We start from the raw sequence: 14335 nt of genomic DNA on the forward strand, positions 1-14335 counted from the left end.
AAAAAAGTCAATTTTATCTTAAAAGAAAAAAATGGGCTAATGGTTGTAGGCCTTTTTAACTCATAGTATATATTCGAGCAACCCAAAGGCCTAAAGTATTGATACCGATAAATAACAAGGACATTTTCTCCAGTTTTCAATTAATTCGCAAATTTAATTGGGCAGTAGTCTCTTCAATTACAATTTCTGGGGGTTAATTTAATTGATTGAAAAGTACAAATTTGTTGAAATACAAATTTTACATACACGAAGAGGGAAAATTCTGGGAAATGGACTGCACCAATGAAGTTCTGGAAGAGCTGCTGAATGTGGAAGCCGAGCTTCAAGATGTTCAAGGTTTTTTCTTTTCTTGTTAATTTTTCAGGTTTTAAATTGCAGTATAATCTTGCATTTTATTTATGGGTAATCTAGTATTAGTATTTGGGTATATTTTTATATTAATATTTCCATCTTTCATGGCAAATTTTGCGTAACCAGAAAATGTGAAGAAAGAATACATTTTAGTTGAGGAAGACGATGATTTTTGGGTATATGGAGCTTAGATAATTGATAGAAATTAGTTTTTTGGGGTCTGGTTTTTCTGTGTGTACAATTGTTTGCAAATAGTGTAAAAATCAACATTTTTGAAGCACCCATTAAATAATTGGGGTATGATATGATTTCTATATTTCGAAATTTAGCTCATTTGATGTGTTTATGTATATGGACTTATTCCGAGAACTGTAACATGTAAATAACAAAGAGCAGCATTAAGAGCCAAGTTCTAATATTAATATTAAGTATACTTTAAGGATTTGTTAGTTATCGCATTGTTATTTAAAGTCTGATGAGTAGTATCTCATTCGGTTTTGAAATGACGACTTATACAGTGCAAATGGACAGATAATAAGAATTGGAGAGAGTAACAATGGCTAGGGTAATCATGATGTTTTTTGTATGTGTAACCTAAGACGAAGGGCCTAACAAAAGGCATTGTGTTGCTTATTTAACTGCTTGTATGATGATGTACTGTTTGAAGACTCCTAGAGTTTGTTTTAAGAATTTGGTTTTGGAAAAGTTTGGTTTTTATTTATCGTAGAGAGGCCTTTAGCACTGGCTAGAGACCGAAGCAGTGTATCGAGCTGTTTTCAAAATGTAAAAAGAAGAAATTCAGAATTTCATGCAGTGATGCTGTATATCCCAAAGGGGAAAAAAAATCCCATTTGACTCCTCCGTCTAATTTCTTGTAGTCTATCCTTGTCCATCTTGGTCTTGATTTGTATTTTGTAATATTAGCTTATCGGGGCTATTGTTTTGTGGCCTTGTGGTTTGAAATTTTTGTTTGGCAGTCTTTTATAATGCTGTTCTGTTAAGTTAACTTTTCTAACTGCCAGTATCAGTTGCTTTAAGCCTGCCAGAAGGTCGCCGTTCTCTCCTTAACACTTTTCACCTTCAATTTACAAGTCCAAACCTTGATTTTTAATACATCACAAATATAAGAAAGTGCTTAATACTTAGAATAGCAATTACGTATGCTCTACTTATTTAATATGGAATGTCAATATATGTTGATTTACAACCCAAATTCAAAAGTAAAAAATAAAAATAAAAAATAAAAAATAAAAAAAAAAAAAAAAAAAAAAAAAAAAAAAAAAAAAAACCCTTCTTTGAAACAGGAAATGGATACCTGAGTATAAGTCATCTAATTTGGTATGGTAATACCTGTTTATAATTTTGCATGGATCTGCAGATCAAATAAAGCTACTGCTAGATCAGCAAGAAAATTTGTATGCCAGACAATCTGAACTAAAGGCACTCCTTGAAGATTGTGAGGCATCAGGTAGCCACCGTAACGATGATGCCTCAACAGCTCCAGAGGATTGGTCAGGGTCTTTTGGTTGGGATTCTGAGGCTGAGGATCTCCGACTAAACATTTTTGGCATTTCTTCATATCGTGCAAATCAACGGGAGGTAAATACGTTATCAACTTGTTTGTCTAATCTAAAGGAAACATAGTTTTCTAAAATCAGTAATGTTGTAAATTTTGCCTTCTTGTCGACAAAATTAAGTTGAATTGGGTTGAGATAATGCATGGTCTATTTAGCTTGAGCCTTAGGGTTTCCCGATTTATTGGAGTCCTCTTTTTATGTTGTGGATCCATTAGCTTAACAGCATGATGAATTTAGTCTCTAGGCTGTGAAGTCCAGTTTAAATTATTTTCATAGATTCTCACAAAGCAAATGAGGTTTGATAGATCTCTCTATCAAATGATTTTTTTCTTGCATTGAATTAATGTGTTCTGGTTGACATTTGATGGTCTACAAGGGTACATGACATTGGGAGGCATCTCAAATCTTAATCTTTCTAAAATTTCAAAAGTAATGACTGGCTTGAGCAGCATTTTATGCCCATGGAAGTGGTGAAAGTGTTGATGGGCAGTATGTCACATCAACTGGTCTTTTGGGAAACTGTGAAGTTGAGCTTAATTTGTGTGCAGTTGCTGGTTAGGAGATATTGTGTGCATCAGAGTCAAGTAATGGGTTTTGGGTTGAAAGAATTGATAGTCTGGGCTCAGTGTCTTTATCCTCAAAATTCAGATACTATTCTGGCCGAATACAACAACAATAACGACAACAAAGGCTTAGTCGGTTACCACCCTCCCCTCCCCTCCCCATCAAAAATAAAATAAAATAAAAAAGGGGAAAAAACATCTAGATTCTTGCTTCATTGGCTATTTTTTGGTGTGTTACAAAAAAAGGTATTAAATATTTAAATCTATGTAAGTAATATGTTCTCTTCATGTTTTGGGGATTTTGAGGGTTGAAATACTTGTCGTGGTGGATTAATCCTATATTTTAGGCTTTTCAGCATTTTTCTTTTATTTTAGTTTATTTATAATAAAATCTATGCAGTGAATTTTTCCATTGTCGTGACTTTATTTTTCTCCATGTTGAACTACATCCAGGAATCTACTTTTTTTCTGCCATGGTCTGACTCTGTAAATTCAATTTTACTAGATAATAAATGCAGTCATGAGTGGTAGAGATGTCTTGGTGATTATGGCTGCAGGTGGTGGCAAAAGTCTCTGTTACCAGCTTCCAGCTGTACTTCGTGATGGGGTTTGCCTTGTAGTCAGTCCTCTGCTTTCTTTAATCCAAGATCAGGTATATCCATATATGCTAATGCTGCGTGAAGCAAAGCATTCATTGGTTTGCCACCAAACAAATCTAGCTATAAAATGTTGAATTTTTGCTTCAGGTGATGGGTCTGACTGCTTTAGGTGTTCCAGCATACATGTTGACTTCAACTACTAGCAAGGAAGATGAGAAGTTCATATACAAAGCCCTTGAAAAGAATGAAGGAGACCTCAAGATATTGTATGTCACACCAGAGAAGATATCTAAGAGTAAAAGATTTATGTCAAAGCTTGAAAAGTGCCACCATGCTGGCCGTCTTTCGCTCATAGCAATAGATGTGAGTTGAAATTGCTAATTCCTCCTTGAGAGTAGGAACTCATTTGATGTATGGTAATCACTTTGTACCTGGTGCTGTAAACAAATTAATAAATCCATATAAAAGAACTACAGCAATTTACTTAACTCCCTCCCACTTTCCTAACCAAAAAAGAACTTATATTGTTCTCTATTCAATAAAGTTAAGACGGTGATTTGCTTGGTGGACTCAAGATAAAAAATTCAAAATAAAATTAAAAAAATCTTTATTTTAAAATAGAATATTTTTTGAATGGCGGTCGTCTGCTGAGGCATATACAAGAATATGCAACTTTTCTGCTGTCAATCTGTCATTAAATGCTCGGTTTTCGATTTTTTTTTCCCTGTGTTGCATTATTTTCTGCTCTCATTAATTTTAAATGTAGGGACTTATAAGTTTGATGTATTCTAAATTGCTGCCATATACAATGATTCTTGTTATAGCTTTGTTAGCACAAGTCAGTAAGTCACTCTTTTGCAGGAGGCACATTGCTGCAGTCAGTGGGGTCATGATTTCCGTCCTGACTACAAGAACCTTGGTATTTTGAAGACTCAATTTCCAACAGTTCCTGTTATTGCTTTAACGGTATCCTACCCTTTTTTTCTTTCTGCCAAGTTATTTTTGTTAAAGAATCAAGTGTCCGATATATTAATTTTTATGTTTTTTAACCTGATTTTTTCTCAAATTATTTTCAGGCAACTGCTACAAAGAAAGTCCAACTTGATCTGATGGAGATGTTGCATATACAAAAATGTGTAACATTTGTTAGCAGTGTGAACAGGCCAAATTTGTTTTATATGGTTAGTAGACATATGAGTGCTATGTTTACTTATTTGCTTGGCTGCCAGAGTTTCCTATGATTATTTCTGTTTTCTTGCACAGGTGAGGGAGAAGTCATCAGTTGGAAAGGTGGTGGTTGATGAAATTGCTGATTTTATCAGTGGATCATATCCAAATAATGAATCAGGAATAGTTTACTGCTTCTCTAGGAAAGAATGTGAGCAGGTCAGTTATACGGCTTACCTTCCACAATAGATAGTTTACTGTGAACTATAACCTTTTTGGTTTCTGACAATTTTCTGTTTTTCTGGAAAATAGGTTGCAAAGGAATTACGTGAAAAGAGAATTAAAGCTGATTTTTACCATGCTGATATGGAAGTTAGAGACCGTGAAAATGTTCACATGCGGTAAGGTCTAAATTTTCTATGCATCAATCATGCAGCATAGCAATCCTGTTTTTTTCCTGTTAAATTTTCCTTTTCTATTCTTTCCATTTTTTAAATTTTACTATCTCAGCTCACAAACTGATGTACACTGTCACCCCATTACCAGCTTTGTAAGATTCGCTAACAGCTTCCTTTTATATAGTCACCTTTGCCACTTAACACCTCAAAATTGTTTTCAAAACACCTATTTTTTCAGACCTTTTTACATGTAGTCCATTGTAATGATACTAGCTTTAGGTAGATTTAAGTGGGTCTTGTTTACCTTTGTTGTTTATGGCGGTTTCTTTAAATTATGATAGTTTTCAATTAAAAAAAGTATTTTGTATACTCATAACATGTTGTGCTGCTTCTTGTTCATGAGAATATGTTATCTTTTTGGATGCTGATTCTAATTACTTATGGCTTTTAGTTTTGGGTTTGTTGCCCTTTTAATGAGAACTATTGTTGCCTTTATTTCGTTTCTTGTCATTGATCCATTCTGTGACTCATCACTTTTCTGTATATACATATCAATTGATGCAATATAAATGTGTGATAAGAGTATGCTAGATCACCCTTCACTTTCACAGTGTCTTTAACCTTGATATCTAGGTTGATTTAATTAAATATGTAGACTTTATTTTAATGGTTTTTGATGAATAAGTGATGGATCTGGAATTGGTGATTATTGGCATATTTTAGTCTAAGTTGGTATTTCTATCACGATGCAGGTGGAGCAATGGCAAATTACAGGTCATTGTTGGGACAGTAAGATGCTAGCCAAAATAATTCAGTTGTTTATCATCTATACCTATCGGGTGAATGCCTGCCTTATTTCACTGTGATCGTGTCTTTCAGGTGGCATTTGGCATGGGAATTAACAAACCTGATGGTTCGTATTGAATTATTGATATTACCATGTGTACACTGCTATGTGCTCCTTATGTTGTTGACTTCTTCCTTCTTAATTGTCTCTTGATAAGCTTGAGGACAATCATTGCTGAATAGTATGCACCCCATTCCCATCCCTATTACTCAGTTTCTTGATATTGTAGTACTCTTTCCTAGAAATTCCACTTCAGAAGTATCATCAAGCCGCTCATTACTTTCACAACAAACCCTCTGGCAACTTATACGTAATTTAAGCAGGCACATGATGATGTTAAGAATGACTTAATATCCTTAGGAGTCATACTAGATACCAGGGATGTTATGACTTTACAGTAATTAAGTACCTGGACCATGGTATAAACTACACTTGGTTTGGAACAACCCTGGTTTAACTTATCTTGTAGGTGACCATTCACTTCTGAAGGATCATTTGGGACCCAATATCAAAGTTAGAGTAGGTTATGGAGGAAGCCTACAGGGGTCATTGGAGGCCATTGTAAATCATATATGGCACCAATGCAGCTGCAGAATGGGCACAACTGAAGTGGGTTATGGAGGAAGCTTCTTAAGCTGATTAGATACCCTCTGGCATCATGTGGCTCCCAAGCTTCATGAGGGCCATATAGGGAGGGTCATATGGTTAACTGGCATAAAGCAATGGAAAGACATAGAGTTGGTCTAAGGATGGTTCTTAGACCATATGCACTACCAAGCCTTAAAAGCCTTCTAGAGAACCCAAATAAAGGCTATATTCAATGTAGTTGGTTATGGGGATCCATTAAAGCAATTTGGTGCTTTATGAATGCCAAAAATATATGTGGATGCTCTATGGAGCTCAACAACACTTTGGAGGCTCTAGATAGCTTTTGTTATCGTGCAGTGAGAGTGAGATATTGCTTTTGAGATGCTATATTTGTTTGGGCATCGATGGTTTGGGTCTCTGAGTAGTAAAGGTACATTGGATTTAACACATAACATCCTTATATATTATGTTGGACTGTTGGAGCATATGAAGACTGAAGAGGACCTATCTTTGCTGATCAAATAGCTTGTCTGTACTTGGGTGCTTTAGTAAGAGAGGAACCCCTAGTATTTCCTTGTCATTTTGCCAGTGCATTTGCTTTATTCATTCACTTCTTCATTCTTCAGTCTTACTTGTCTGCAACAGGTGTATGCTGGTTTTACCTTGTATATGCGTTAATCTGTTCCCTTTTTGCTCCTTTGTCTTTTAACAAAAATGCCTATGGTGCTAATACATTGGGTTGTTTTCAGTCAGGTTTGTTATTCATCACAGTCTGAGCAAATCTATGGAGACATATTACCAGGTTTCTTTCTTCAAATCGAATTTGCTCTCCTGCAAACATTTGTGCTGTGATTTATGTCCCTTGGCTTCAGGAAAGTGGACGTGCTGGACGTGATGGACTTCCTGCGGAATGCCTTCTCTACTATAGGCCTGCTGACATGCCTAGGCAGGTAAAGTTTCTGGGTCTCCTATCTGTCAATCTATTTTACTAATCACGACTGAAGGATTTACTCTCCCCTGCCCCTCCTTTGTGTGTTGCTTCTCTGGCAGAGTTCAATGGTCTTCTATGAGAACTCCGGTCTGCAGAATCTCTATGACATAGTACGGTATTGTCAGGTACTGTTTTGTTATATCATCAAGTAGCATGACTTTCAGATTGAAGAATATGTTGATTAAATAATTTGATTACAGGGTGTATCTGACCAGGCCATACCAGTTCTGAAAAATAAAAATAATAATATATCAGTGTTAGAAGTGCATGCCTTTGAACAAGTTGAAGAAGCCAAGTTATAGAAAATTGCAATGCATATGACTAAAAAATATAGTACATAAAACCAAAAAGGGTCATGAGGTGGGGAGGAGGAAATATATTTTTTCAATGGGTATTTTGATGGTTTCTAGAAGAGCAAGTTGCACCATAGATTGGTACTTGACAGCAATAGTTTTTTCACCTCCATGACATCCCTTAGGATGTACAAAAAGGCTGGTGGTCAGCACCAGATCAGACCCTGATCTGGTATAGTAATGTAGATCCACTGTATGTTCTGAAAACATCAAAGCTCAAATCGGTTACGTTTCCACAATTATATCCAGGTACTTGTTTCAAGTGGCCCAGTTTCTGATTTCTGGATTCCGGACCTAGAGTCACTACAAGTATTCCCCTCTTCATTTGATGTTAATTGTAACTTTTAGTTGATTTAACATACGAATCCTCATTAAACAAACTAGCCAAGTAGACACTTCCCTTTGTTTCTAGTTTCAGTTCTTTGCTTCTTTAGGAATGATCTTAAGCAATCCAAAACCGGGTCTGAATCCTTGAGCTAGCATGAATTTAAAGACTGGATTTAGGATTTATAGTAGGTGGTTGGATCTCAAATAAGGATGCTTATATTTTTATATCTATGTGGGGACCAGAGGACTCAATGCCCATTTGTTTCTTCTTTTTAAATTGAAGAAAAAGTGCTCCATAACTGTTTTTCAATATTGTTTCGTTTTTAGCTGTTGGTATATGTGTATGATATTCTTATATTCAAGAAATTAATTTTGTTTGCAGTCAAGGACTGGGTGCAGGCGAGCTGCATTTTTCAAACATTTTGCTGAACCACTGCTAGATTGCAATGGTATATTCTTTATTTTTTCTTTCTTAAATCTTCAGCTTCCCTAGAGATTTCTAGAGTTACAATGACTCCGAGTTTAGGCTGATGCTGATTGGTTCTCATAATACTTTGGTGTTGTTTTCACAGGGATGTGTGACAATTGTGTATCTTCTAGTGAGGTCAAAGACATTGATGTCTCCTGTATGTATTGCGATACTTATCTTTCTGTTTTATCTGAAATGCTTCTTTCCTTAAATTGTCATATAAAGAAAATATTTTATTTATAAGCTTACAAAAAGATCAGTGGGCCAGGCAAACATATATTACATGTAATAAATGACAAATCTATCTTCATTTCTTATAACCGACTTTCTTAAAATTGATCGCCTCACCCACAATAAGATAATTCATTGTAACTATACTCAAATATTACCTTCTTGCTATTTTGATTGACCTGAATGAGAGACCTATGAGGTTATGATTGAATTCATTTATATTCAACAAAGAAATTATATTCACAAATTGCCCTTATTATCATTAATGACCTTTCTTATTACTTATGACGGGATATAGTCATATAGATGCTTTTATTTGTTAGCAATGCTAAGTTATTTAGATCATATATCAATTTTGAGACAAATTAAAAGAAAAACTTTGACAACCATAGTCAGATATTCATAGGAGTAGTACTAATTTTCTTTTTAAACATTAACATAATTATTTTCACGATAGTAGGAATACATTCTTCTACAACAATCTATTAAGTAGCCAGGATACTATAGGGACAAGTCATGGCCAAAGACTTAAAGTAGGAATGGCATGGCATAGATGGTGACTTAATGCAAATTGCAGTTCTGGGATATGCATCCTAGGGTCGCTAGAGGTTATTTATAGCTATAAACGCTTACTAGTCAGTCAAATAATGGACTAATGAGAAGGGGTGTGTCGAAAGCCAGTTAGATGGATGGTTAAGAGCCGAAGTAGATGGTCCCAAACACTAAAGAGCCATGATGTGGTCCCACGAGACCCAAGGGAAGCATTTTTTAACCTACAAACTTTCTGGGTTCAGAATTAGTATTTAGCTCCAAAATGAAGGATATAACACATTCAGAATTTTTTTTTTCTTTTTTTTTTAAAGTTAATTACCCCACGTGAGGATGAAGTTTTGGATCGTAAGGGATGGAGGAGAAAGATTTATGTTGATGACTACACGGAATAATCATATTTGGTTCATGTTAGCCGACCCCACTTTTGGGATTAAGGCTTTGATTGATTGATTGATTGATTGATACCTGTTGGGGGTGCCTCTCGGTGTCATAGAAGGTGGCTTTCAGGCTTTGAACCATATGTGACTTGAGAAGGCCTTGAGAGCTTGAAGTAATTACCCGGTTGATAAATAATTAAGTGGCATAGGAGATGTTTCCAACCACCCAAGGGGTACCAAGGGCACATGGGAAACATCTCAACGTCCAACCTTTCTGGGTCTTAGAGAGAGTTAATTCACTAAGCAGTCATGTCTATTCATTATCTCTCATGACAGTTTAGCTTTTTGTCCTGGTGACTCGTCTCCTTCCTTATAAAAAAATATTTTTCTTTTTCTGTAAACTTTTCTCTTATAGAAAAATTCAATTTCTTTTGTCACAGTTCTTTGTATATTCCCTCTCTTTTGTGCCTTAAACCGTCTTACTGCTTTACTGAGTGCTTCCATTTTTTGAAATTTATTTGGAGCTTGTGATTCTTGGAGAATATGTCCTACTAATTGCTTGACAGTAGTACATTATGGCTTTAGCTGTGATTATCATGATTATGATTAGTCTGTAATCTTCTGTAATGTTTAAATATTATTTATAAGAAGTGCAATAGTCTCTTATGTGCTCTAATTGAAAATCTTGTGCAGGTCATGCAAAAGCTGTGATTTCTTTGATACAAAATATACAAGAAAAAGATCAGAGAGTCACAATGTTGCAATTGGTTGACAAGATGAAAGTAAAACAGAAAGACTTAGGTATGTGTGAAACTTATGTACATGGGAAGCATGATTTAGTTTGCTTAGTGTAATAATGTTATGGACTGACTACTACTAATTGTAATTAAGCACAATTAATAGTATTTAAGGCTGAAAGCTTGATGTATTTGATTAAACAAGAATGAAATTACAAGGGATAGGCATAACTTGAGGTTATGAATCTCACAGTTGCTTTAGGCTACAAATCTCTAATGTGTTCTCTCTCTAATTTCTGGATACCTTCTACTAACACAATTCATGCTACTTATACTAGAATGGTCAAAGGTGACCTTAAGGCCTATCATGTGATACTTAACTAATTTAGAAAAACATAAATAAACAACAATGAAACTAAATTGCTTTCTTTCCTTCTTTCATTCTTAATTAGTTTTGTCTTCATCTCAATTGGTGTTGTCTTGAGGCATTGGATTGTTCCCTGTTGCTGCTCCTCCTTGACCATGTTGGACTTTCCTTCTTCTTGCATAGACTTTCATAGGTGGTTCCATCACAAATAATTTTACTGTTGTCTTTATACTTTCGAGCCCTAGACTTCATTTCTCAGAAAAAGCAATTAACTTAATCACTTTTTAGTATCAACTCAGGACTCTAGTAATATGGTCTACATGTAGATTGTCCGTCTTTCTAACTTTCAGATTTTAAGTGTAGAACCTTAGCTGTATGCTGTTATGTGTCCCTTGCTTTTCTTTCTTATTCCAATGCATAAAAATTCTCCCAACACTCTGTATAAGTTCCCTAGTAAGAAGCAGGAGTAGAGAGAGGCAGCCGCAAATTATCAGATAGTAGTCTTGACTCTTGACATAGTAATAAATAAAAAATTGAGGTCTAGACACTTTTACATTCATACTGTTAGTAGCCCATGGTAATTGCATTCTGACATTGCAGTCCAAACCACTTTCTCATTGTCTTTCGGTGTCAACTTGAATCTAGTCATGTCCATTACTAATGGAGCAGAAAGAGTGATGATGATATATCAATTTTGGGATATAATGGATATAATGTCTTGTGCTTCTCAATTCTTAGTGAATGTGTTAATGCATTTTCAAATATAAAATGACCACTGTAAATTCTTAGCAAGGAGCCAGTGTGAGGTACGAGTAATGATATGCTATTAATTCTGTATCTTACTGAGTCGATATATGTATGTTACACCTGGAACTGCTCTGTTATGAAGCCTTCCGCTTATCAAGTAGTCTCGGAATTTAACATGTGAATTTTGTGAGATGTTGGCGCTCTCGTGTTGTTGACCTAGCTATAGTGAGTCGTATACTTGTGTAAATTGAAACATTAATTTATGGATTTTTTTTGGTTTTAGATCTCTAGTTTTTCTATTCAAATTGCATGCTTGTCATCTCATGGTTCTATGGCACCTGGTTAAGTAAGATTGCAATAAACATCTTTAAGTTTCAATATGCTGGTTTGATTTGCCAGATCCAGACCTGAAAAGAGATCATATGGAGCAACTTATCATCCAACTAATTATAGATCGTGTTTTGGTAAGAAGCCTGTAATTTTCCTGTTAAGGTTTTCTTTGATATCTCTTGCTCATTTGCATATCAAGTTGATATATATGTCATTGCTTCAGAAACATTGTGTCAACTCCATTGTAATTCATTTTAAAATGGATATAATAGTCCACAGCCTAAACCTTGTGGGATAGCTAATTCACCCTAAAAATAAATTAGGATTAAATAAAGAGGGAAGAGAAAAATTGAGACTGGATGGAAAGATGGGAGAGAAGGATAAGCAGAATTAGAACCAAACGTCAACCTACCAAAAGAAAGGATATAAGTCTTGTCCAGATTTTCTTTGGACATCATTGAAAAATTTTGCAGCTTTCACTCACATAGTATCTCTTAGATTTCATAGTCGATGGGTAGATCAATGGTCATCTGCTACAAAATTTTGCTTGCAAAACATGTTATCGTTGCAATACATACTGACAAGACCCAATCTGTGTGGCCTGCAGAAAATTTTACAAGAAATAGATTTAAAGAAATCTATCTAGACTACAAGTTAAACAGTTTTCTCTTTAAGAGGATTATTATGTATGTAAAGATGACACTTCCATCTTTTGAGTCTAAGAGGCAACAAAGTTTGACAATGATGATTTGGGGTTGAGATAAGGAAATCTATATTTTGCAAAAGACTTGAAGCTTGTGATAAGTTTTGGATATACCACAGTAAACTCTAGCCAAAATCAGGAGCTGGTGTAAAAGTTATTGTCTACATTCCCCCAAAAGGATTGAACCTGGCAGGCTGGCACCTGACATACTGTTGTAAAAATATCTGTATATAAATATAGCTATGGATTCGGATAAACCTATTCCTTTCTATTCCATACTTTTCTTAATTGATATGATATCAATTTTCTTTCAAGTGTGCTAATTAGAATCTAAATGGCATATGACTAACCACTTTTTATAATTGTATGCAGAAAGAAGAATTTCAACACACAGCGTACACAACAAATGCTTATGTGACATTAGGTCCATTGGGAAAACAAGTCTTACAAGGTGAATTTCCTGCCTTCTGACAATTATTCTCTGTCTAGATCTTTGTGGTTAGGATGGGAAGTTGCTATATATCGAGCTTGTTGTCCACCTTATTCAGTATGAGTGAAGGGCTTAATGGTGTGGCAGGAACAAATTATTTGCAATTGTAGCCTTTAGGGTTAATTACTTTAAGGTTATAAGCCTCTTTGTTCCCCATCTAACCTGATTCTAGGTGGGATCTCTCTGAAATCGTACCTCTTTTTTTAATATTGGAACTGAGTGAGTAATAAGATATTCGAGAAGTTTCTATCATTTTGTTCATGCTGTCATCTTTGGTCTTTTCTTGATACGAACATTTTGTTATGTAATCAGTTTCAAGCATTTTATTCATTACTTGGCTTCAAATTTTAGCTTCCTTCTCAAATGCTTTATGCAGGAATGAAAACTGTGAAGCTTCAAATCTACTGTGGTAAGGAAATTAAAGCTGGGGTTATGAAGTCTGCTAAGCGTAAATCAGCATCATGCAATTTGGGATTCAGGCTGGATGAGCTGCGTAAGGAACTTGCTTCACTTCATGGAGGAATATTCCCTCATTCTATTTTATCTACTCAGCAGATCAGCATGCTAGCTGCTGAAAAACCAGATTCAATAGAACAGGCAAGTCTCAGTATATATACCCCTTGATTTTCAAAATTTTAACTTCTTTGTGGACAGGTGAAGACAATTTTAAGTTGCAAATGTTTAATGCTGTGAATGCTCGACTCTTCAGTAGCTCAGATACAATCTTTGCCTACGTAAATGTTATTCTTCAGTAGCTGTTTTTTCAATTTAAAGACGACTTAGATTCTTCACGTGTCTGAACAAATATTGTGTTCTCTGCAGTTGGAAAAGATAATCGGGAAGGTGAAAAGTGGAAAGTATGGAAGTAGAATTCTTGAAGAAATTGCACATTGCTCCGCGTCAGGAAATCCTGACCCTGACATCAATGAAGAACAAGACAATAAAACTTCAAAAAAGGCTAAGAAAAAAACTCCTGTTCTTATAGAATGTAGCGAAGATGACGAATAACATATATAGCTTAGTGAGACGGATAATATAACTATAAATCAGTAATATATTGTTTGATTATGCTGCTTCTACTGCAATATAATCGCACCGTTTTGACTTTAGGCACTATTTACTTGTCTTAATTTCACCATATTTTTTAACTGATATTTGAAAACAAATTAGTCTGGTATTTGTTTTCTTCTTTGTTTCTGTTATGCTTGTACACTGTAGTCATTACTCATTAGCTTCTTATGTCGATTGTAGTCCTTGGTATCCTTCTATTCAGGGGTTCTCTAAATGGGCCGGATTGATATGCACTCTCCTCTCACATCCCTTTCTTCTTATTAAACTATTAACTCACTTTTTTCTAAAAATATAATTTTCCGACAAACCACACTTTAAAATTTTATTCCATTCAACTCATCTTTCAAAAATTAAGTATCGGATAAGTAGATGTTTTTTAAAAAAAGCCAAAGTAGAACAAGTATAAATCACAAATATAACTCGTATAGAGAGGAAAGTCGTAAGCTCATAACTAATCTTAATTAAAATTTATATTTACAGCACATGTGTAAAGAATAAAG

At 35.0% G+C, this 14335-nt stretch overlaps 1 protein-coding gene across 2 annotated transcripts; it reads left to right on the forward strand.

Annotated features, from left to right (window-relative positions):
• The first annotated feature begins 129 nt into the window (after positions 1–129).
• On the forward strand, positions 130–13906 carry LOC145569466 (ATP-dependent DNA helicase Q-like 2). 2 transcript variants are annotated; one of them, XM_081628810.1, is made up of 20 exons: positions 130–336; positions 1730–1950; positions 2997–3143; positions 3238–3453; positions 3952–4056; positions 4167–4271; positions 4354–4476; positions 4570–4658; positions 5408–5444; positions 5535–5568; positions 6840–6892; positions 6963–7040; positions 7141–7206; positions 8144–8210; positions 8334–8387; positions 10084–10191; positions 11641–11705; positions 12647–12725; positions 13141–13361; positions 13587–13906. In XM_081628810.1, exons 1-20 carry the CDS (start codon positions 270–272, stop codon positions 13770–13772), a joined length of 2121 nt encoding a protein of 706 aa, XP_081484936.1. In that variant the 5' UTR covers positions 130–269; the 3' UTR covers positions 13773–13906. The 2 variants fall into 2 exon arrangements, with proteins under 2 accessions (XP_081484936.1, XP_081484937.1); XM_081628811.1 differs by lacking the exon at positions 130–336 and having other exon boundaries at positions 1833–1950; positions 3049–3143.
• Positions 13907–14335: the final 429 nt, after the last annotated feature.

This window comes from Chenopodium album, chromosome 11, assembly GCF_948465745.1.
Source record: "Chenopodium album chromosome 11, dcCheAlbu1.1, whole genome shotgun sequence".
Lineage (NCBI taxonomy): Eukaryota > Viridiplantae > Streptophyta > Magnoliopsida > Caryophyllales > Amaranthaceae > Chenopodium > Chenopodium album.